This window comes from Pseudopodoces humilis, chromosome 17 (assembly GCF_049639895.1).
Source record: "Pseudopodoces humilis isolate 2021_Gansu_Grassland_sample_001 chromosome 17, ASM4963989v1, whole genome shotgun sequence".
NCBI lineage: Eukaryota > Metazoa > Chordata > Aves > Passeriformes > Paridae > Pseudopodoces > Pseudopodoces humilis.
The window spans coordinates 1-20,576 of NC_142216.1; the positions used below are offsets into that span (position 1 = coordinate 1).

Below are 20,576 nucleotides of genomic sequence, written 5' to 3' on the forward strand. Positions count from 1 at the left end.
ATCTAGTGAGATTTCTGACTATCTATGAACACAGCTGAGATTCTAATTTTCTGACTTTAATTTCAGCATTGGAAGAATTGTTTTTCTGTCTAAGGTTAGCTCTGGAGAAGCCAGAAGACAGTAACTGTGGCTACTTCATAAGAGCTGGTGATGCGCCTAATGCAAGGACATGAGTATGCCATCCATGCTTTTTGCAAGCAACTGGACATAAGATTGATTGCCTCTCCTTTCTTTAAACAGGTATTTTTTTCCAGGAGACAGATGGTACATGTGCCTTTGAAGCAACTGAAGGAGTTGGGATTGCTGTGGTGCAGTCTTCCTAAGTACTAATTTCAAAGAAAGTCTAAGTCTGCACAATTTGACGTTTTATTTATTTTTTTTTTTCTGAAGGGTATTGTACAGCAAATATCCCAATGGCAGGAAAGCGCATTCAATGTGTTTAGAAGCCAAACAGTCACTTTCATTTTAACAAACACAATTACAAAGTAAAAATGAACCACAAAATAATGAACTGCATGTTCATAACATACAAAATTTGCTGCCTACTCAGTAGGTAACTACAACATTCCAACTCCTGAATATATATATATATATATAAATATATATATATATATATATATATATATATATATAAATTTACATTTTTGTAACAAAAATAGATTTTAAGAGGTGGTGGGGAGAGGGTGTGGGGGTTCTCCTGTTTGGTTTTTTTGGGGTGGTTTTCTCGTCGGTTTTTTTGTTTGTTTCATTGGCTGGTTTGGGTTTTGGTTGTTTTTTTGGTTTTTTTGGTTTTTGGTTTTTTTTTTGGTAGTGCTTTTTGCCTGTTGTTGGTTTTTGGGATTTTTTTGGTTTTTTGTTTTTGTTTTTTTTTTTTGCTTACTTCCATCCCCTGGCCTTTCCTCTTGCTCCTCTCCCCACCCATTCCCTGCTCTTCCTTACATTCTTTGAGAAACATACCTTCCACTTTAAGGCAAGATGCAAAGCATCCACTCACACAAACGCATGACGTCAGCAAGGCTTCACAAAAAGGCACCAAGACTTGTAACTTTTAAAACAAAACTTCTGCCACATGTGAGTGTCTCATCAGGTGATATTTACATAGCATCACTCCAACATGCTCAAATACAGTAAGTGCTGTTCCCAAAGAAGTTTGAAACTCATTATAGCATTGCCACTAAAATAGAATTAACACTTACAAAATATGGCCCTTCAAACTCCAAATTATATAATATGAATGTGCAAAGATTTTTTTCCACATCAATAGTACCTGAAGGAAAGCAAAACCATGGCACATGTACAATTTACATCAGCTAGATACTTAATCAAAAGTCCTTTCTTCCTAATAAAAGACTATTGTTTATGGGGAAAATTATATTGAACTTATATCCACAGTCCATGCAAATGAAGTCATTCAAGAGAGGTGGAAAACTTAAGCAGCAGTTGATTCAGGCAGCTGATGTTTAAACTAAATAGCCTTGCAACGTATGGTGTTGTGGGAGTAACTGGAAACTCCATGTCTGATAACACCAGTGGAAAAGGTGAATTCTCCTGTTCCAGAAGTTACTCAGCAGATCTCAATTGTCCTTGGCGAAAAGGCTGAGTTCATGTCTGAAAGTGCTGAGGTCACCTGTGAGCTGAAATTGTTGGCAACTCCTGGAGATGAGAAGGAGGTGGCCACTTGGGTCTGAAAAGTGGCAGAGCCAGAGGGGTAGGTGGTTGCTATAGAAGGGGATGGGAATGTGGTGTGTGCAGGGGAGGGATAGGAAGAGGGAGCAGGAGAAGAATACACTGTGCGCACTGGGGAGGGGTAAGTGGCGGCCATGGAGGAGGGGTAGGACGTAGTTACAGAGGATGAATAGGCAGGAACTGGGGAAGCAGTTGAGGCTGGAGCTGCCTTTTCCACTTTCTTGTCCTTCTGCCTAAGGTGGATTTTAGTGTGCCTCTTCCTCTCATCACTTCTAGCAAACTTTCTGCCACAAATGTCACAAGCAAATGGCTTCTCTCCTGTGTGTGTGCGGATGTGCGTAGTCAAGTGGTCACTCCTGCTGAAGTTCCGCATGCAAATGCGGCACTGGAAAGGTTTCTGTCCCGTGTGGATGCGTATGTGCCGCGTTAGCTCATCCGATCGTGAAAATCTCCGGTCACAGGACTCCACTGGGCAGGCATAGGGACGCTCATGAGGAGGTGTCTTGCTGGGACGGTTTGGGTATTTCCTCATCCTGCTGGGTTTGATCAGCTGGGACTGATAATTAGCGTTGAGGGTCTTCAACTCTTGGGAGCCAGTCTGCGTAGCAAATGCCTTAATAGTGGACAGTGGTGTGAGGGAAGGCTGCTGTGCTCTGGTCTCAAGGGCTGGGAAGGGCTTCTGATCAGCTGGAACAATACTGAGTTCACCCTGCTGCTGAGGGAACAAGTAATCCGGGATCATTGGCACCTGAAAGTTGGTTTTAGCAGTCGGATAAGCTGGAGGTGGATACTGTATGGGGGCTCCAGAGGGGTTGGGGAAGGATTGGGTCTGGGATTCAGGGAAAATGTCAGAGCTGGAATTAGGAAATGTTGGTGCAGCTGAATAAATTGGATTGTTCTCGCTGGCTTGGACAGAACAGCTCAATGGGGAGCTCTGCGAGGAGGAGGATGATGAGGATGAAGTAGGCGTAGAAGTGGGTGGTGCATTAGCCATGCCCACCAGCCCACTGACGAGGCTGAAGAGGGGCTCTGGCCATAGTGGGTTGCTGCTGTTGGGGGCTGGCTCTAAGGAGAAGCGCCCCGTGTAGGTTATCGGTGGCAGTCGCGTCGTTTGGTTGGGATAGCTGGTTTCTGGCAGGGTTTTCTCGTTGTTCAGGGAGATTTCGGGGAAAGTGTCTGCAAAGAGAGGAATAGCGATTAATTCCAGCAGCCACTGCAGCTGCTGCCGGTGCTTCGTGAGCCATCCCTCTCACAGCGCAGCCCCAAATTCTGGTTAATTACTAATTGAGCGTAACATATTGCAGCGTCGCTGGCAGGTCTCCAGCCACAGCTAGTCCGGAGCCGCTGACGCACGCAGGAGAATCCCCCCGCGCGGCCGCCGGGACAGAAGCGACGCTGCAGCGCGGAATTCCCGCAGGCGTCGCTGCCCCCGCTGCAGACCGGGACTCCCCGCCCGCCTGGGCGAGGTCAGAGCGCTTACCTGCCGCGAGATGTTCGAAGTGCTGCTCTCCGGGCTCCCCGGCGGCGCCGAAGCCTGCACTCTCCGGTGCCCCGGACGGGGCGAGGAACTGGGGGCCCCCGCCGCTGAGCAGCATCATCTCCTCCAGCTTGGGATAGTGAGTGTCCATGGCGGGGGGCGAGTGCGGGAAGGCGCCAAAGGGGTCGGAGATCTGCAGCGGGGGCAAGAGCTGCATCTCTGCCTTGGCCGCGGCCATGAGGGTGCCGGGCTCCGACTCTGACGGGTGATGGCGCTGCCGCCGCGGAGCCGGCGGACGGGCCGGCTGCGGCGAGGAGGCCGGCGCCTGCTCTGCGCCTTGCGCCGCTGTCGCCCCGGCGCTGCCCGCTGAAAGCGCTCGGCTCCCCGCCCGCCCGCCCGCCCGGGGCTCCCCCCGGCTCTGCCCGCTGGAAGCGCTCGGCTCCCCGCCCGCCCCGACACTGCCTCTATATATCGGGTCTCACCGGCCGCAGCCCGCCCCGGCCCTGACGTACATGGCCATATATGGAAAGCAGGAAGCCCTTATATGGATGCGGGCCGGAGGACCCCTCCTGGCGTCAGAGCCTGGCACCGGGGAAAGCCGGGCCGGGGGGCCCCGCCCGCCCCGGGCTGAGGGCCCCACGTGTGGTGCAGGTCTGACCCCCGCCACGGGCTGCGGCGCCGCAGCGCCGCCGAGGCATCGCCGGTCCCGGGAGATCGGGTCGCCGGCCCCCGCCGGCCCCGGCCAGCCAGCCGGAAGCCCCCGCCGTACTTTCCATATTAGGAAAGAACCTTATAAGTCGCGATTCCGGCGGAGGCTTCCCTGGCCTTATATGGCTATTCCGGCCCCGGGTTGGGGGGGCGCAGAACGAGTCTGCAGCCGGGCGCGCGCCCGCCCCCAGGCAACAGGAGCGCGCGGAAGGCCCGGGCCGCGGAAGAGTGAGGCTGCTGCCCGGGCGGATGGCACAGGAGCCTCGGGGAGCACCCGGCAGATCCCGGGGTCGCCGCTGTGTTTTCGTGGGCAGACGTCCCCCTCGCCCCCGCCCCGTTTGCTCATCTCGCACTACTCGACTCCCCTCCGTCTCCGCGGAGGAGCCAAGCCCCGGCGGCTCACGGTTAGCGGCGCCGCGCCCGCGGCAGCCTCAGCGTGGAGTTCTCTGGGTGCTGGCAGCGCGCCCAAGGCAGGAGCTGCCCGCTCCCAGGAAAGGGGACTCTCTGGGATTCCAGCGGCCTGCGGGGCTCGCCATGCTCCGTCCGCTCCCGACGAGAATGGTGGGGGTCTGCCCGTAGCGCCAGACCGTGCCAGACCCCGGCTCTGTGCGCCTCCTTCACGTAACGGAGAACGAGGCACTGATAAACAGAGAGCCCCAAGTGCTACACGGCCGCAGCCGCCACTGACTTCAGAGCGATGAAAAGTGACAGCGCTCGGGACTCTGCTCTCGCGGCCTTAGGACTGTCCCCTGACACGTCAACTGCTCTTTCCTGCCCTCCCCTCAAAGCGCTGGCTGCGCCCTGCACCCGGTCCCCATGGAACCATAGGCCGTCTGCTCGACTCAACACGTACGCCGAGAAGCCGCGGAAGAACGCTCCCCGGGCCGGGGGAGCCTCCCGCGCTATAAATAGTCGCTCGCCGCGGCCGGCGCTCCGCCCCGCCCCGGCAGCCCCGCCGCCGGCGCGCGGGGCTCCCCTGGCTCCGGGCCAGGCGGCACCGGCGACGCAGTGCGGCCACAGTGCGCGTGCGCGGCGAGGGCTTCCCCGCAGTGTGCGGGGCTCCGGGGGCGGGGCCGCAGCCGTCGCCCGCAGCCCAGCGCTTCGGCGGGTCAGATGCCGGTGACCGGGCCCGAAGCTCCGCGGCGCACGGCCTCCCCATCGCCAGGTGCAGCGGGGGGCTTGCGGGGGGGGCCGGCTCGCCGCCGTCCGCGGCCCCATGTTCTGCCCCGACGGCGCTCTCTCTGCCGCGGAGACGGAGCGTAACGGCAGGCGACTTGGTTCCTCTTCTGGTCTGGCCCGGTTCGTTCGGGGCACCGACCGCGTCGGGGCGCGTCCCGCAGCGCCACTCGGGGTCGACTGCAGAGCTGGCTTTTCTCCGCGAAAATCCTGGCGCCGAGCCGAGCCGGGCCGGGCCACACAGCGCTTTATGCCAGGCGGCCTTCTGCCGTGGGAAGGCAGCTGCGTAAACCGCTAGGCTCTACCGCCTTTGTGATTTATATTCAAGTTGCGAGCAACTTGAGAGGCCTCTGTCTGCTCGCTTTTGTAGAATATTTAGACTTTTGCCACGTGTACGGTTTTTAACTGAGTTCCTATATTTAGAACCGTGCCTTGTCAGTAACGTTGTGCAGTGCCTCTTACACTGATGCATTTCCACCTTAAAATTGGCGATGGGCTGCAGCAACACAATGCCTCCAGGAAAAACGTAGATAGCTTCTGCTTATCTGCAGCTGCTATTGCTCAATGGTAGCTACTACACGTCTGTTCTTTGTTACTTACATAAGGAGTTACTTACTCCTTAAGGAGAGAAATCATACTAGTTTTCACTAGTTTGCACCAGGCCAAACCTCTATTTTGAAAATGTGATTTGGAACTTTTCCTTTTTTAACAGATACCTGCTGCAGGTTTTGTGATGTCCCATACAGAATGATTTCAACTAGTCTGATTTTCATCAGCATGTCACAATATGGAGCTCTGTTAGAAAGGGATGAGTAGCAGAACTTTTTCTACAAACAGCATTGTTTGTTTTGGCTTCTGAACACCTTACTGACATTGCATCTTCCTTGTCCTCTTTTTTTATTCTATTCCTTTTCAAGATCAGAAAGAGGAGCCTGATTCCTAGATAATTTAATTCATGTACTCTGTATATTAAGCCAAATATTCCTTTACAGATATTGAAGGGCATGATTCAGACAAAGTTGGTTTATTGTCAAAATCTGAAATCACAGATGGAAAATCTATTCCTATTTTTTTCAACTACCTTCATTTTTATCAATGTAATTCTAATTTATAAATTCACATAAGAGAAAGCAAGAGACCTGATGTAAAGTTGCAGACAGAGTAGTGTAACTAGCTTCAGCTGCACATAAGTTATAGTAATACTGTTTTGCAAAAGACTGTTTTGGAGCAGTTGCACCATTCTGGTGAGGTTTGCTGATTCAGGGAAGTACTGGAGAGGCCGTGGATGACGTAAAACCTGTGCACCGAGCTAGGAAATTGCCTGTTGTTATGAGTTTTCCAAACTCTTCTTCTGTGTTGCATTTTCTTTTTCTGAATACAACATTAGGTATGTAGGAATTACATTAAAGATGTTATATTTTTACTGTTGAGATCTGTGGACCTGATTGTCTCTCAGCCTGAGGGAACTGCAGGCTGTCAGTGGCAAATCTGTTCCCAAGAGAAAGTTTCTTGGGAGATCTTGCACTCAAGGACAACACTTGTTAACCATCTTGCTTTTCAAAACAGTTCTGCATAACTGTAGATAGCATGATTTCCTCTTGTCCCACCAATGGGACAAGAGGTGGTGTTTCCTTACCCAATCATATTAACCCTGTAGCGTAAGACCCTATACAAACTGAAAAGTTCAGAGAATAACGGCCCCCTATTCCTAACAACTCGTGGTGTGTGTTCTGTGAACCCACACTGATACATCGTGTCCAACAGCGACAGAGATCCCAGATCTGTTTAGCTGATGTAGCCAGACATTTGGGTTTTTTCTAGGTAGTATGATTTGCATGTCCAAAGAATTTGCTACTATAGACCAGTATTTTAAATTCAAAATCTTCCAAAATGGCAGTATTTTAATAAATTTGTAACACTTCCCTTAACGCTCCTGGTGAAAGCACAGAAATGTAAGACACTGCCACTGGATCAGTCACAATTTTATTTGAAAATATAATGGTTCTGGCTCCGATTGTCTAGTGAATAAACATGTGTAATACACTAAGTCCATCACTGTCAAATGTATTTGTTGTCTCTCAATATATTTCAGTGAGAGGGGTCCTATTGCAAGGACACAGAGTGCAAAAACGCTATGAGGTCAGGGAACCCAGAGAAGAGAGAATGGTTCCAAAGTTAAAAATTACCTGAGACGAATCCTTGGTTTTGTTTTGCTTGCTTTATTAGTAGAGGCTGGTACAAACTATTTTATATTCAGCCTCAGCATAACTTTCAATGTTTAATTTTTCACTCTTTTTTTTTTTTTTTTTATTCAAACTAATCTATTGTGCCAATAAAATAATCACTATGCCTTTATGAAATGTTTCCACACGATTACAGATTTATCTCTCAGTTACTTTTTGTTAACTGCTGCTTTCATGATGAGCTTACTTTCAGGTCTTTGCAACTCGTACTGTGACTAAAAGTAAAAAGGTCACTGTTACTGTCGGCACTGAATTAACTAAATTCACCTCTGAAAGAAAGAAAAGTTAGCCAACTTTGTAATTTGCCTGGTGTTCTAACATTAATTTTGTTTCAGTTAGATGCACTTTTCACTTTATCCACGAACATAGTTTCTTTGTGTCTGGAATGTCCACTGACTTTTGGCAAAATTAAGCAATTTTCTTTCAGAACTGTTGTTTTTACCTGGATATGTAATAATAACAGCAGCAATCATAATTTCTCTAGGTCTCTTATTAATTGTTCAGATACACATGCCTCAACTGTCTTTATCCAAAACCTCCGATTACCTCATTCTGTTCTCTTCTCTGCTTTCCCAGGGTACTGGTTTTAATACTCCAGACCATAAAACAAGCTCTATGTGGCTTTTCCTTTAAAAAGATTCATTATTCTCTCATTCTGTAATTCTCTAGTTATTATGTTGTATTACTCCAAAAGCCTGAATAATTAGAAATTAGGGGGGATTGCAGCTTTTTTAAGTAATGCTGCAGAGTTGTTTCTTCCCTCTCATTCTTCACTCCAGAACCAAGCCATCTGACTATAAAAACTGTGACATTTCTGTGTATTGTAATGTAAGATACTCTAAAGATCTATGAGATGTATTTATAATTAATTTTTTCTTTCTGTTCAGTTGCATTCATTACAATTAAAGTCTATCACTTTTACATGGGACATGGAGCGGATACAAATGAACTAAAAAATGAGAAAATACTTAAATTTAAGAAGCCTTTTCAGTCCTATGTGGTGTGAAAACCACATTTTTTTCAGCAATTTTTGAATGCATGGCTCTGATCTAATGAGTGAGATTGACGGCCCTGTGTTTGCTGCAGAATTCTTCCCCCATTCTGGTCTGTGATTCTGTCTGCTCCGTACACAGGTCCAAACTGTGCTGCTCCCACTGGCCGTGATGGTGCTGTCTATCTGTGAGAGGGAACTCTTCCCTGGTATTCAAGAGCAGTGCTTGCTCTACAAAAATTAAATCAAGCATGGAATGTGTAAGAATTGGGCTGCTTGCTTGTTTTTTATCTTAAGCTCAGACATTATAGATGAAAAGATGATGTCATCAATTTTTTTCAGCAATCTAAAGCAGCTGAGGGCTTTCCTCTCAGGCTTTCATGCTCTGATTTAAAGAAACCCTATAAAAATAGTTCATTTGGGATGCATGGATTAAGAAACTTCAAGAGCTTATACAGTACTTGAAGTATTCAAATATCACCCCAGGTGCCAAAGAGCACCTCTGCTCTGCTGAACCTTCATCCTCCAGTTTAGGTAATTTGATTGCAATTGCCAAGAGACAACGCTTACCTCCATTTGCTGTTAGACCTGTGACAAATGGTATTAAGTCTCCTATGGTATCAGGGTGAGTTAGACAATTCACCATATAAAAGGCTGTCCTCTTTGTCCCTGCAGAATTAATACATACGAAGTATTAGAAAGGTAAAGGTAAGAAAGTAGCGGAAGAAAGGCAAAGCAGGTAATGATTATGAGCATTCAACAAATGCTATCGATGAACAAAGAAAACGGATGTCTCTGTCAGTGCTGGGTTTTCATTGCTACTGTTACACAGGCACTCATTTTCTTCCTTTGGCAGTAATAATTTCACATGTTCACGTTGTGCTTCAGAACAAAAATCACTGATGCCATTTACCATATGTATCTTTAGAGGTGAAGGGTTATTTAAGATGCCACGCAGACTCAGTGGTACTGAAGCTGAGGAAGTCTTCTGACTTCATTAAAAAGGAAACACAAATTATAAGCAGATTAAAAGCAAATTATATGCTTTTCCTTGCCTAGCACGACCATTGCCAGCAATCCTATAGCGTGCCGGATGAACATATATGTGGATTGCTATTCACATGGAAGAAAAGACCATAGGGGTTTTATTTCTCTGCAGGACTTTAAAAAACTTTCATAGGTATTACAGTTACTTTCTGATCTGATCTAGTAGTTTCTTTGTAGTTTGACTTACTGAGGAAAAAACAGTAAAGTACAAAGGAAAAAAAAAACAAACCCACAAAACTACATGGATTTCAAAGCCAGGTTGACAGACTCACAATTCTGTAATCAGACACTATGTATACCAGTGGTGAGGAACCTTTATCCAGAACTTCCACAAGGTATGTAAACTTTATTGTGCAGCTCCTATTCATGTATAAAGATTAACTGAATGAAATGTAAGGAATGTAAAAACAAGGGAATGAGAAACTGAGAGCTTTGGTACCTTTTCAAGATTTGCTGTCTGTATGAGGATAGGACAACTAACATCAAAGCATGTGGCACTTAAAATTCCTCACAAGCTTTCACGGCAGAGAAGACCGATTTTCAGGAAGACTGACGGACTGGTAGATAGGAAGTTCTGTGAACTTTGAGTCTGAGCTCTTTTAAATTAGCTCAGTTAGATGGATTGTGTAGGTTGCTGCACCACAGCACTTTAAGAACTACTGCCTACATGAAACTGTATGCCTTGATGTAGGCCTTGTATTCTGTAGGAGAAGTTGGACCGGTGCTAGCGACAGACAGAAAAATGTTTTCAAAGAGAAATTTAATTGTCTGTTTCTAGCACAGTACAGGGAACTCATTCTGCAAGTAGTCTTACATAACCCAACCTTGAGAACAAGCACAACTCTGAGAGCACAGAGTGCTACAAGTTGTGTTTATTTACACGATACCACAAAACCACAGAGGCAAACCAGCCTGACAACAAAAGATTTGGGAGACAGGCAGCAAAACACTAGAAAATTCATCATGGAAATACCTATGAACTCTTTACTGTGCTGCCTTTTTACTTAACCTGAAAAATCTATGCAGAGTACTCTCCCTCTTATATGATAGCTCACTAAGAAACAAAGCCGAAATGCTCACTACTGTGTACTCAGCATGTTATAGCAAGGGTAGCAGTTTATGGTTTTGAAAGTTTGTCTTCTAGTTTTAGAAACCCCATGAGTCTGTTTTTTTTCCCACTGTCACTGCTGGATATAAAGTACATAAAGGATATAAAGTAACACCAAAAAAAAAGACTGTTATTACAACAATCTACCTCGCATTTGCTCCAGCCTGTAACAAGAATTCAGATTGGAGTTTCATTCTTGGATGCATTTCCTAAGAGATTAAGTCTGTCACTTAGAGAATGATCTCTCTAAATTCCCAAAAAAAAAAAAAAAAAATAGCATTTTTTTCCTAATATTTGGGTCTTTCCAAACAAATAATGGCTTTTGTTTTGCTGTGTTTGCTGATGGAGCTGGCCAGGATCTATAAATACCGTTTTAAATAAGTCAGCATAAGAGGTTACTGGGAGTTTGATCGGTAAGAATATGTTTTAGGGATTGAAAGACATTCCTAGTTATAGTGCTTTCCTATTGATGTTATCAGTGTTCATTCTGTGTTTGATGGACTGCTACATGGTGCAAATAAGGTGGTGAATTTCCTCAAATTTGTATCCTATGGCAGATAAAAATACAGTGCTAGTAATTATTTTGAATCAAAAGGGATTTAAAAATGCACATAATTGCCAAATATCTTTCTTCCTCTCACGTGTTTCTAATGTGAGTACATGACCTATCGCTATGTCTGGCAGTGAGCTTAAGACTAAGAACTATAATTTGATGTTTCTATACTGTATTTTTAATTGGACACTTTTTTCTTTCAGTTTTCTTTCATGACTGCTAATATACACATTGCTGCAATCACCTGGGTGAACATCTATGTTTAAACCACTTGGAGCCCTGTACTAGAAAAGGTACTCTGCTCTTACTGCATCCTTGATTATAAATCTGTCCTTACAGACCCCTTGCTATCATCCTCAGTGACTGTCAAAAGTTCAACAGGCTACAGCCTTTCTCTTCCCCTAGTTTAAATATTTTTTGTTTTATTCCTAATTGTGCAAGTCATTTATATTTCTTGTACACAATTTTCTAGGCTGCTAGTGAATAAACATTTCAGGGGACAGTATTTTTTGTCTCTAACTATTCATCAAATGTCCATCTGTCTTCAAATTTTTTATTTAAAAATACAAAATACAGAGCAGGGGGAACAGGGGGGCAAATCCTCCTTAGGAAGCAAGGTTTAGAGAAACTAAGCTTGCAATTGCTGTGAGTGTCAGTGCTGCTGCTGGCTCAGTATCCATGGAAACATGATTTCCCATCTTGCTGCAGGAATTAATTGAAAATCCCAACCCTCTTGCTTAGGGAATCACTGCGATATTAACTCATATCCTGCTATGAGGCTCACTTTATTAGCGCAGATACTCTTTTCATCAGAACAAAAGGTTCAATTAGCTTTCACCGACTTTAAAAAAAAAAAAAAAGAAAAAAAAGCCATGTAAAACCTTTTGAGGCAGTAAAGAGAGAACATAGAGGCTACATCTTGGAGAGCTACAATGTCTCAAATGAAACTTGCCCAAAATGTCAACAACAGGAGAGGGCACAGAGTCAGGAATGCTCTATGCAAAGACCATTAATCTAACCCTAACCCTGAATCTCATGTGCAACATCATATAGTTAGCTGTATTTTTCACCTGTGCTACTAGCTGTATTAGCTTGGGGGGAAAATTCAGACAGTCCTTCTGGCATATGCTGTCCATTCTTCAGTATCAGAACATAACTTTGTCTTCCACAGTAGGTTCTTAAGAGAAAATGGACAAAGCTTCAAAGAGAATAAGCCAAAAGGGACTTTTGCTAGGGATTATTGTTTCCAGCCTTCTCTTTGAAGGCTTTTCATTAATTACAAACATATGCATGTCAAGTTCCCTCTAGGTCTGCTTCTGGATCAAACATCTCTGATTATCTACCTTTGAACTTTCTTTCCTCCTATTTCCTGTTGAATTCCCTAGTTGCTGCCATCATTCCCTTTATTTTTTCCTGATCTCCAAATCATCTTATCTGCTCTGTAATCTTTTCTGTTTGATTTTTTGACATTGATTTTCTCCATTTTCATCTTTCTGATACTTTGTATTTAGCACCTGGTCCTTTTGTAACCATGACAACTACATAATGGTATCAGCAAAGGATCTCACTATTATCTGAGGAACCAGATCTCATTAAATGCCAGGGATGCTGCTTGAACTGATGTTTAGTGTCCTGTACCCAGGGGAGAAGTTTTGTTTGGAGTTTTCTGTATTTTATATGTGAGCCAGGAAGGGCCAATTTCTTATGTTAACTGGTATCCTTCACACAATTGTCCTCCATCTTTTGTTTCCATTATTGAGACATAGAACCTCCCACAAATGTGAACCACTGAAGGAACGTTATCACAGGAACATGGATGGCGAGGACATTATCATATACTGACCATGAAGCCTTTGGATTAGATCAAAGAAGTTATGCTGTGTTGCTCTGTTACATCTCCAATGCTGACAGTTTATAAGCCACTGCTCTCAAACTGTTAATTCCAGGTGCTGCAAAAACTGCATGTACTTGTTACAGAATAGTTTTGGATTTGTGGACATAGCTAAACACCACTGTTTTCTCTGAATGGTAAATGCAGGCAGGGGAAAAGTTTAAGTAATATTTTGAGCTGACTTGGTGGTAACTCAAGACACATTAGATAAATGGTTATGATATAGGTAATCTATATATATCTATAAGGCATGTATTATATACCTTATAGGTAATCAATAAGGTGTATATTATCTATGAAAGTGGTAATAGGATGAAGAAATACCATAGACCAGTGGAAGATTACTGAAGTACAAGGACACCAGTATTCTTAAAGGAAATAATTTCCCCTTCTAGCTGGACTTACATGTTGTGTTTTATTGTTACTCACCACCAAGACTGAGGACTCTATGTGTGGTTAATCACAAACTGAATTTCATACAATTCTATGAAATGCTGCATTATGTAGAGTACAAATATGCAGCAATGCATCCATAGAGTACTACGTGCATGCTGGACCCGGTCTGTAGCTCAGACCAGGTAATGTTGCTTCCAGAATTTCTGCATTTTGCAGGTGAGTAGAGAAGGGAGGGAAGAGCAGTAGTTGTTTTCTTGGATATTTTTGCTTTATCATTTACTATAGTATTTTCAGTTACCATGTATGCTATGATACAAATCAAATACTTGCCTTATTCCCAGACTAAGGAAGCCCAAGGAATTAACTTGTATAGAATACAAGAATTCGACAACACCTCCTCTTGTACTTCAAAAATAAGAGGAAATACAATGTGCCTAAATTGAACTCACTCTGTTAACATTCCCATTTGCATTGCCTTTTATTTTTAAATTTTCAGCTTCAGTGGTAAATGAACGGGAGTTTTTTTTGCATTGCATTCAATAAACATTAAATCCTTTGACAAAAAAATGTCACAGACATATTAACTACTCATCTCCCACCCTACCTCTTCAGTAACTTATTGTTCCTGAACATACATATTTTTTACCTTTTGTTTCTCAAGGCTGATCTGTGACAAAAATTTCGAAATAAAGCACAAGTCTTGCTTCAAAGAAAATTTGAAGGCAAAGTTTACTTCAGAGTTTTGAAAGCTAAACCAGTGCTTAAGTACATAGTAAGCTAAAATTTGCAATCTTCCAATACGAAAAGTCTCACAATAGTTAGAATAGTGGTAGACTTACAGGGTTTTCTTCGTCTTGATTCCTAACACTGAGGAAAGAAGTGTGATTGTAGTAACACACAAACACATCAATAGAGGCAAGGTTCCCCTCCTACTTCATGACTGAAATAGCCCAAATCTGGACTGTACTCTTACCTTGATTTTGGATTTGCTTAAACTGTTCTATTATCGAATGCTAAGAATTCTTAGTGGAAGCTGAGCAAGAACTTTAAAATCAGCATGACTGAAAACTCTCTGCTGCTTCCTCATTAATATGCCAGAAGGACTGTCTGACATTTCTGTGGAATGTCTGTGCTCTTGGGACTGATGATTCAGTGCAGAGATGTTTGGAATTTCTACAGAAGTTCAGCCCTCCTCCCTTCTCAAATGGCTTAATTTTACCTATCTGCCAAGAAAAACTAAAAATAATGGGTTTGTGTACAATTACAAGGGGAAAGATGGAAATTTCGGTACACAGTGTATTAGCTAACTCATTAGAAAGCAGAAACTGCAGTTTCAAAAACAGTGTGAAATATACCTCCCATGTTTAACTTTTTTTTTTTTCTACAGTTAGAAACTATGCTAAAATTTTAAGGTACATAATACTACTTAAGCTAAAGGAGGATGCAATTTAGATTTCTGTGAGCTCAGTTTAACAAAAAGCGTTCTTTGCTTGTCACAGTTTCATGAAAGATAAGGAAAAAACTGCTTAGGGCTAGCAACTCATAAATTCAGTGGTAATTTCCACTGGAGCCTGCTAGCCCAGGAGGAGAAGAAGATCAGCCTCAAGAGTTGCAAATGACTCTAATGAACAGGCAAACTAAAAGTCCAAACCCAGTGCAGCTCATTAACTGCTCCTGTAATCATTCTGCACAGGTCAACTGCTGTTGGAGCGAGTGGGGATATGAAATATTACAGACATATACAAAGAGGAAAATAACCGCATAATTTTCGCATATGCCCAGAAATTTAGTCAAACACTTTCTATTTACTATATAAACATTTCAGCTTTCATCTGCTGAGTTTAGGAATGGCCAATCTGAGCTGGCTGCAACAAAGGAAAATTTGCTTCCTTCACGAGGACATCTGCAAAGACGGAAGGCTGGCAGCAGGGGTTGAACTAGATGATCTTTAAGGGTCCTTCCAACTCTATGATTCTTTGATTCATCGCATTGGCAGGAAAAACTGACAGCAAGGCGGTAAAAGAGAAAGGCTCCACCTACACAAGAGTCTACTTCGGGGAGGAAAAAAAAAAAAAAAAAAGCTAGGCTGAATTTCAAAGCCAAAAAGGATTTCAACTCAATCCACAACAAAGACTCAGTCCACTACTGCTGTTACAAAGTTCCAGGTCGAGACCACAGTTCATCAGCAGAACACCAAGTAAAAAGATGCCACTAGAACTCTGCCACTAGCTGACTTCCTCTCTCATCCCAGCCACTACAACTGCTAGCTCCCCAACTACCCACTTTAGCCAATAGCTGTGTCTGTGGAAGACCAACTGTTACTGATAGCTACAGTAGAAAAATTCTTCTAACAGCCCATTTTTAACTTGCAATTTCACACCCTTTCTGTTGTCTGTACCACAGGTTTTCCAGTAAGTAAACTGAGTTCTTACTACCCGCTCTGCAAGACAGTTATTATTTCCTGACCGCTCTAATGTTTCATGCCTAGGTATAGTAGCTATGTAGTACTGACTAAACATTTGTGCTTCTGCACATGGATCCAGAAAAAGATATTCACCATTCTCTAACTTTGCACACATGAATGCTTTCCAAACTCCATGTTCCCCAGAAGTTATTTGCAATTATACAATTCAGGTAGGTCTCCTAGATGCTTAACAGCAACAGTATTTTATGCTGCAGGAACAAAAAGGCCACCTAACAAATACACTTGTGATACGAATCCAAGTACTCAGTTAACAGCTGGGAAGAGGACACAGCCTGAGAGGCAATATTTAAATGAGGAAACAGTGCAGGACAAAGCAGAATCCCAAAATTTGCCTTATTTTTACATAGCAGAAATAGCAGGACTCTGTATGCATTTTCATGTCTTTATTCATTCAACAATGGAGAGGGGGAAGGGCAGAAGACTAAACACGTAAGACATGAAGATAAACTAAAATTATTTAGGAGCACAATTTGAGAAGATAAAACAGCATTTTTAAAAATAATATCCACAGGCATCAGTAGCAAGGAACTGGGGCATGAGGTGGGAGAAAGGTATGTAAACTTGCTAGCAAAGAACAAAAAGCCATACCTTCAACTCATACACCTATAAGCCTATTCGAATGACACATGTCGATTTAAATTCAAAGTATCTGAGACATTTATCTGTCAAAATAAACTGGAAACAAAAACTGAATAAATAACCTCCAGAACCTTTATCCCCCACCCACATTAATAACTAAACCTTATCACAGCAACTTTTTCTTTAGAGGTGCCATCACAGACTTGTGATCAGTTGTGCTTGGAGCACCACTAATCAGAGAGACCCACATGAGACAGTAGCAAGAAGTAGGGCTCAAAATTTAGTCCTTAGATGATGCCTTTTTGGTCTCATCAGCAATCTTAAGCAAGTGGATACAGCCTGAATACACAGTATAATAATGAGCTTTTCCAAGTACTCTTTAACCCAAACAGAAGGGCTGTCTTTCCATGTTTATGACCCTGATCCCTCAAAAGGGAACTTAGCCAGGAAAACCACTTCTAGTGGAAATGTTAAAATAATTGAGAAGAGAAATAAGGATTAGCTGCCACCCTAAGGAATGAGGGCACATCTGCATTGATAAAACTTTCTATATTACACTCTGGATAGAAACAGAAGATAAGCAATGGGCCCTTTAAAATAGGTTCTTCAAAACAGAGAATGTTAAAAGATACCCAAGAAGGGTCTGGGTATTAAAGCAAACACAACATGAGATTTAGGTTTTGTACATTTAAGTCATTATACTGCAGCAAGTGACCAAACTTAATGAGTACAAAAAATTAGTGACAGAATTCAAACAACTCCCCCTCCCAGGAAAACTCCATTAACCCAGTCATTTAACACCACTGTGCTTCAGCACATGGGTGAAAAGGTGACAGTGTCATGATGAGGTATTTTCCACCATGTGTTTAATTCCAAATTACCCTCTGGTCATCAAATAGACTGAGCAGTAGCAGAGACAGAAGACTACACTAGCTGAACCAGTTCAGTTTGGGTTGGCCTTTTCTCTGCTTGCCCTTTTCAGAGGAAATAGCCTTCCCACGTTACAATGGCTCCAGGCGTCAGTTACCATATTCTTGCGGTAAATACAGAATGGTCACAACAGCTGGCTTTTACAAAAATTAAGCTATTAAATGCTGCTTAATTCTATTTAATTCAATATATTCATTGCCCCAAATAAGCAAGCGATAGCAGCAATGTTATAATTGCTATTCAGTTGCTAGATTCCCCAACAGAGCCTAGAAAAAAGGAAAAGCTTGGAAAAAATCTGTGGTTTGGCTTTGGCTAAACTTGTATCCACACTCTTCCTATAAAACTGACATTGAGTGTTGTCAGTAGAGAGCCTTTGCTCTACACTGGCAGACATAAATACACTAAGTACAAGGCTTAGCCACAAATACCCATTTTTAACTCCCTCAATAACAAGTTAATTTCCTATAACTCCTTAAACCATTACTAAATGTTTTGTAGAATGCAGTACATGCTCTTGGGATGGGACACACCAGGGCAATCCACAACTTGTGCTTGAAATTTAGCACCTGCCCAAAAGTACTGTGTTGGTCTACCTAACTCTGATCATATGAAGGAAAAATAGAGACATATTAATTACATTTTATTCTCCTTGTTTTTCCCTGAAGTCTGACACTGAAGAATCCCCAGGACTACTCTAAATTCTATTTTTCTTTCCTACAGAAACCTCCTGGTATGTCTTGGATCCTCCTTCAGTCTGCAAGTCTCCATCTTTGCTGTTTGTAAGTAAAAGGTTTTCATAACATTGGAAAGAATCTCATACTGTTACGTTATGTCCCTACTAGGATTTCCATGTGTTTTGAGAGTGAAGGTAAAATAACCTACGTTCCTCTTGCTACTTCCAGCCAGTCATCTCAGTTTTGTATTGCCAGGACACTTGCTGACACTTCCCCATCATTAATGGAGAGAATGGGCCTAACCCTGAGGTATGCCTCTGAGTAGACTTTCTGGCACTGATCTGCCCCCTTGGGCATGGCCATTAAGCCAGTTTTTTTCTCCACTGCACTATCTGCTCATTCAGATCAGCTCTTCTATGTAAGAATGTTAAAATCCCTCGGACCCATATGCTCTTGTATGGTTAACAAATACTAAAAGTCAGGTTCTTTTTGTGAAATGAGTGCACCATTAATTAGGTCATTGACTTTAAAAAAAAAAAAAACCAAAAAACCCAACCACATCTGTCTGCCTGTTCTTCAGAATGCTAACTCTCTGTTGCCATGGTCACAAATTACCATAGTAACATCAGATAGATCTGTATTTTTAGATTAAATTTGCTTCTCTTTTCACAGAAAATAAATCCAACTGAAAGAAAATACTCATCCTTACCAGGAAATACTACTAAAATTCAGAGTATAAAGTAGAACAGCACACAGCAATTGGTTAATTAATAAAAAGCGGGGGTGGGGGGGGGGAAGGGGGGGAGCCCCGTGGTGGGGGCTGGAATCACAAACATTGCCATTTTCAGAGCTGCTTCCTGCAGCTAAAAAATGGTTTGAATGTAGAACAAAAGAAAAAAAGTGGGGACAGTTATTCTGTAACACTATTGTCTCAGTGAGCCGCATTGGATAGTGGCTCAATTAGAATGCCCAGAAAGCTTAAATAGCCTTTTCAGTCAGAGGTTAACAGCAGTATTATTTCATATTTCTCCATTAGAGCCTCAGCTTGTTTTGCCCCTTATCCCCAAGTAGGGCCTTCACGCATACCTAGGAAACATTGCTGTTCAACTGTCATAATTGAACTAACCGTTGTGAGATAGTCAGTGATTTTATGTTCCGCTTATACCCTCTGGTGGACAAAGAGTAATCCACAACCCTCGTGGATTAGCACTATGCTAATGGGGACTTCGACATTAAAATGCTGAGTCAAACCCAAGCATCTCTAATTTGAGATTAATTTCAGAAATAATCTAACAGAGGAGCCAGAAATAAAGAGTCCCTTAACTCAGTGCTTTCCCAAGTAAGGCAGCAGCACAAATACAGAAGGTTTATATTCAATACTAGGTTTGATGATCAGGAAAATTCCTCTCCATTTAATAGTCACCAAAATTTTTCAACTTCTTTCTTTTTGGTAAGTTACTAAGCACTACTTGTGATAAAAACTCAGTTCCCTGATATGTAAAACTTTATATGCTTGCCATCCAGATTGACTTTCCTCCCAAACCTGCTACAAAGACCACGACTGAATTTCCTACCTTTCTAAGTCAGTATAGCAATGTATTTCCACTGCTGCCAGAAATGCTTTAGTGTTTTACATAGTCTCAGACAGATATATTACAGAAGACTTGAGCTTTTGCTCCTTTAGTGATCACTTATTGTTGCAGTATTCCCATAAATGTTACTTCTAACATTATCTGGTTAAACACTGACAGAATGCTCTTGTCCAAAGGGTCTGCAGTAAGCACATTTCAGTCAGAATTCACTGCAAGAAAAGGGAAATACGTCAAACTATGCTATTTGCAATAGATGCTCACGTTCCACCTGGGAATCCGGCCTTAGGCCTTGTTGCACAAGTTACATGTATTAATCTAGGTCATAGGTTTAAATAATGAAAAAAGGCTATATTACAGCTCTAATACAGTATATTTCAAATCTCCACAGTCAGTAAAATGGAAGCCAGTCCTTGCTTAATAAGAGTAAACATTAAAAACATAACCAATTCACAGAACAGAAGCTCAGAAAGAGAGCAAGAAAGTAACACATAGCTTGCAAGGGGCTTTAGGCAAAGATTTTAGGCATGTAAATAGCAATGACCTAAATTCACCTGCAAAGTTGCAGGAAAAAAACCCCACCAATTTGCCACGGTTTCTTTTCACTTCATATTATTTTAATTCCTGTTATCATCAGGAATAGAGCACTAGAAATTCTGACACTGAATTTTGGGATTCTACAGATCTCAGTGTGTGAGCACAGCTAAGTCCAGCATTTGGTTCACCAAAAAATGCAGGCTTTGGCAGGGAGCAGAGGGTAGAATTTCTGGGGCAAACATATCTTCTGGAGCTTCCTGCTAGTACTTCTCCAGCATAACACATCTACAAAGTGATGACAGATACTCGATATTCATCTGGTCCTCCCTGCAGATCAGTTGCCTGCTGAGGTAAAAGTCAAACTTTATTGTTCTGAAGGGATGAAAGTTTGAAGAATCTCAGTGTATGTAGCTGAAGCCCAGTTTAGAAGATTGGGGTTGGGGAGGGGGTGGAACGAAAGGGGGAAGGGAGGGAAGGAAACAGACAGAGATTGACTCTAAGAGAGA

The 20,576-nt window shown here is 42.9% G+C and overlaps 1 protein-coding gene across 1 annotated transcript; it reads right to left on the reverse strand.

Moving 5' to 3' along the window:
* Window positions 1–350: 350 nt before the first annotated feature.
* Window positions 351–3,551, reverse strand: EGR1 (early growth response 1). Its single transcript, XM_005523727.2, has 2 exons — window positions 3,167–3,551; window positions 351–2,862 (listed from the first exon to the last, which is right to left on the reverse strand). The coding sequence occupies exons 1-2, from the start codon at window positions 3,399–3,401 to the stop codon at window positions 1,565–1,567; spliced, it is 1,533 nt and encodes a 510-aa protein (XP_005523784.1). The 5' UTR covers window positions 3,402–3,551; the 3' UTR covers window positions 351–1,564.
* Window positions 3,552–20,576: the final 17,025 nt, after the last annotated feature.

Coding starts and splice junctions, on each gene's coding strand:
- EGR1 (XM_005523727.2), bottom strand. CDS start 3,401: ATGGCCGCGGCCAAGGCAGAGATGCAGCTCTTGCCCCCGCTGCAGATC. Junction 2,863..3,166: donor CTTCGAACATCTCGCGGCAG/GTAAGCGCTCTG, acceptor CTCTCTTTGCAG/ACACTTTCCCCGAAATCTCC.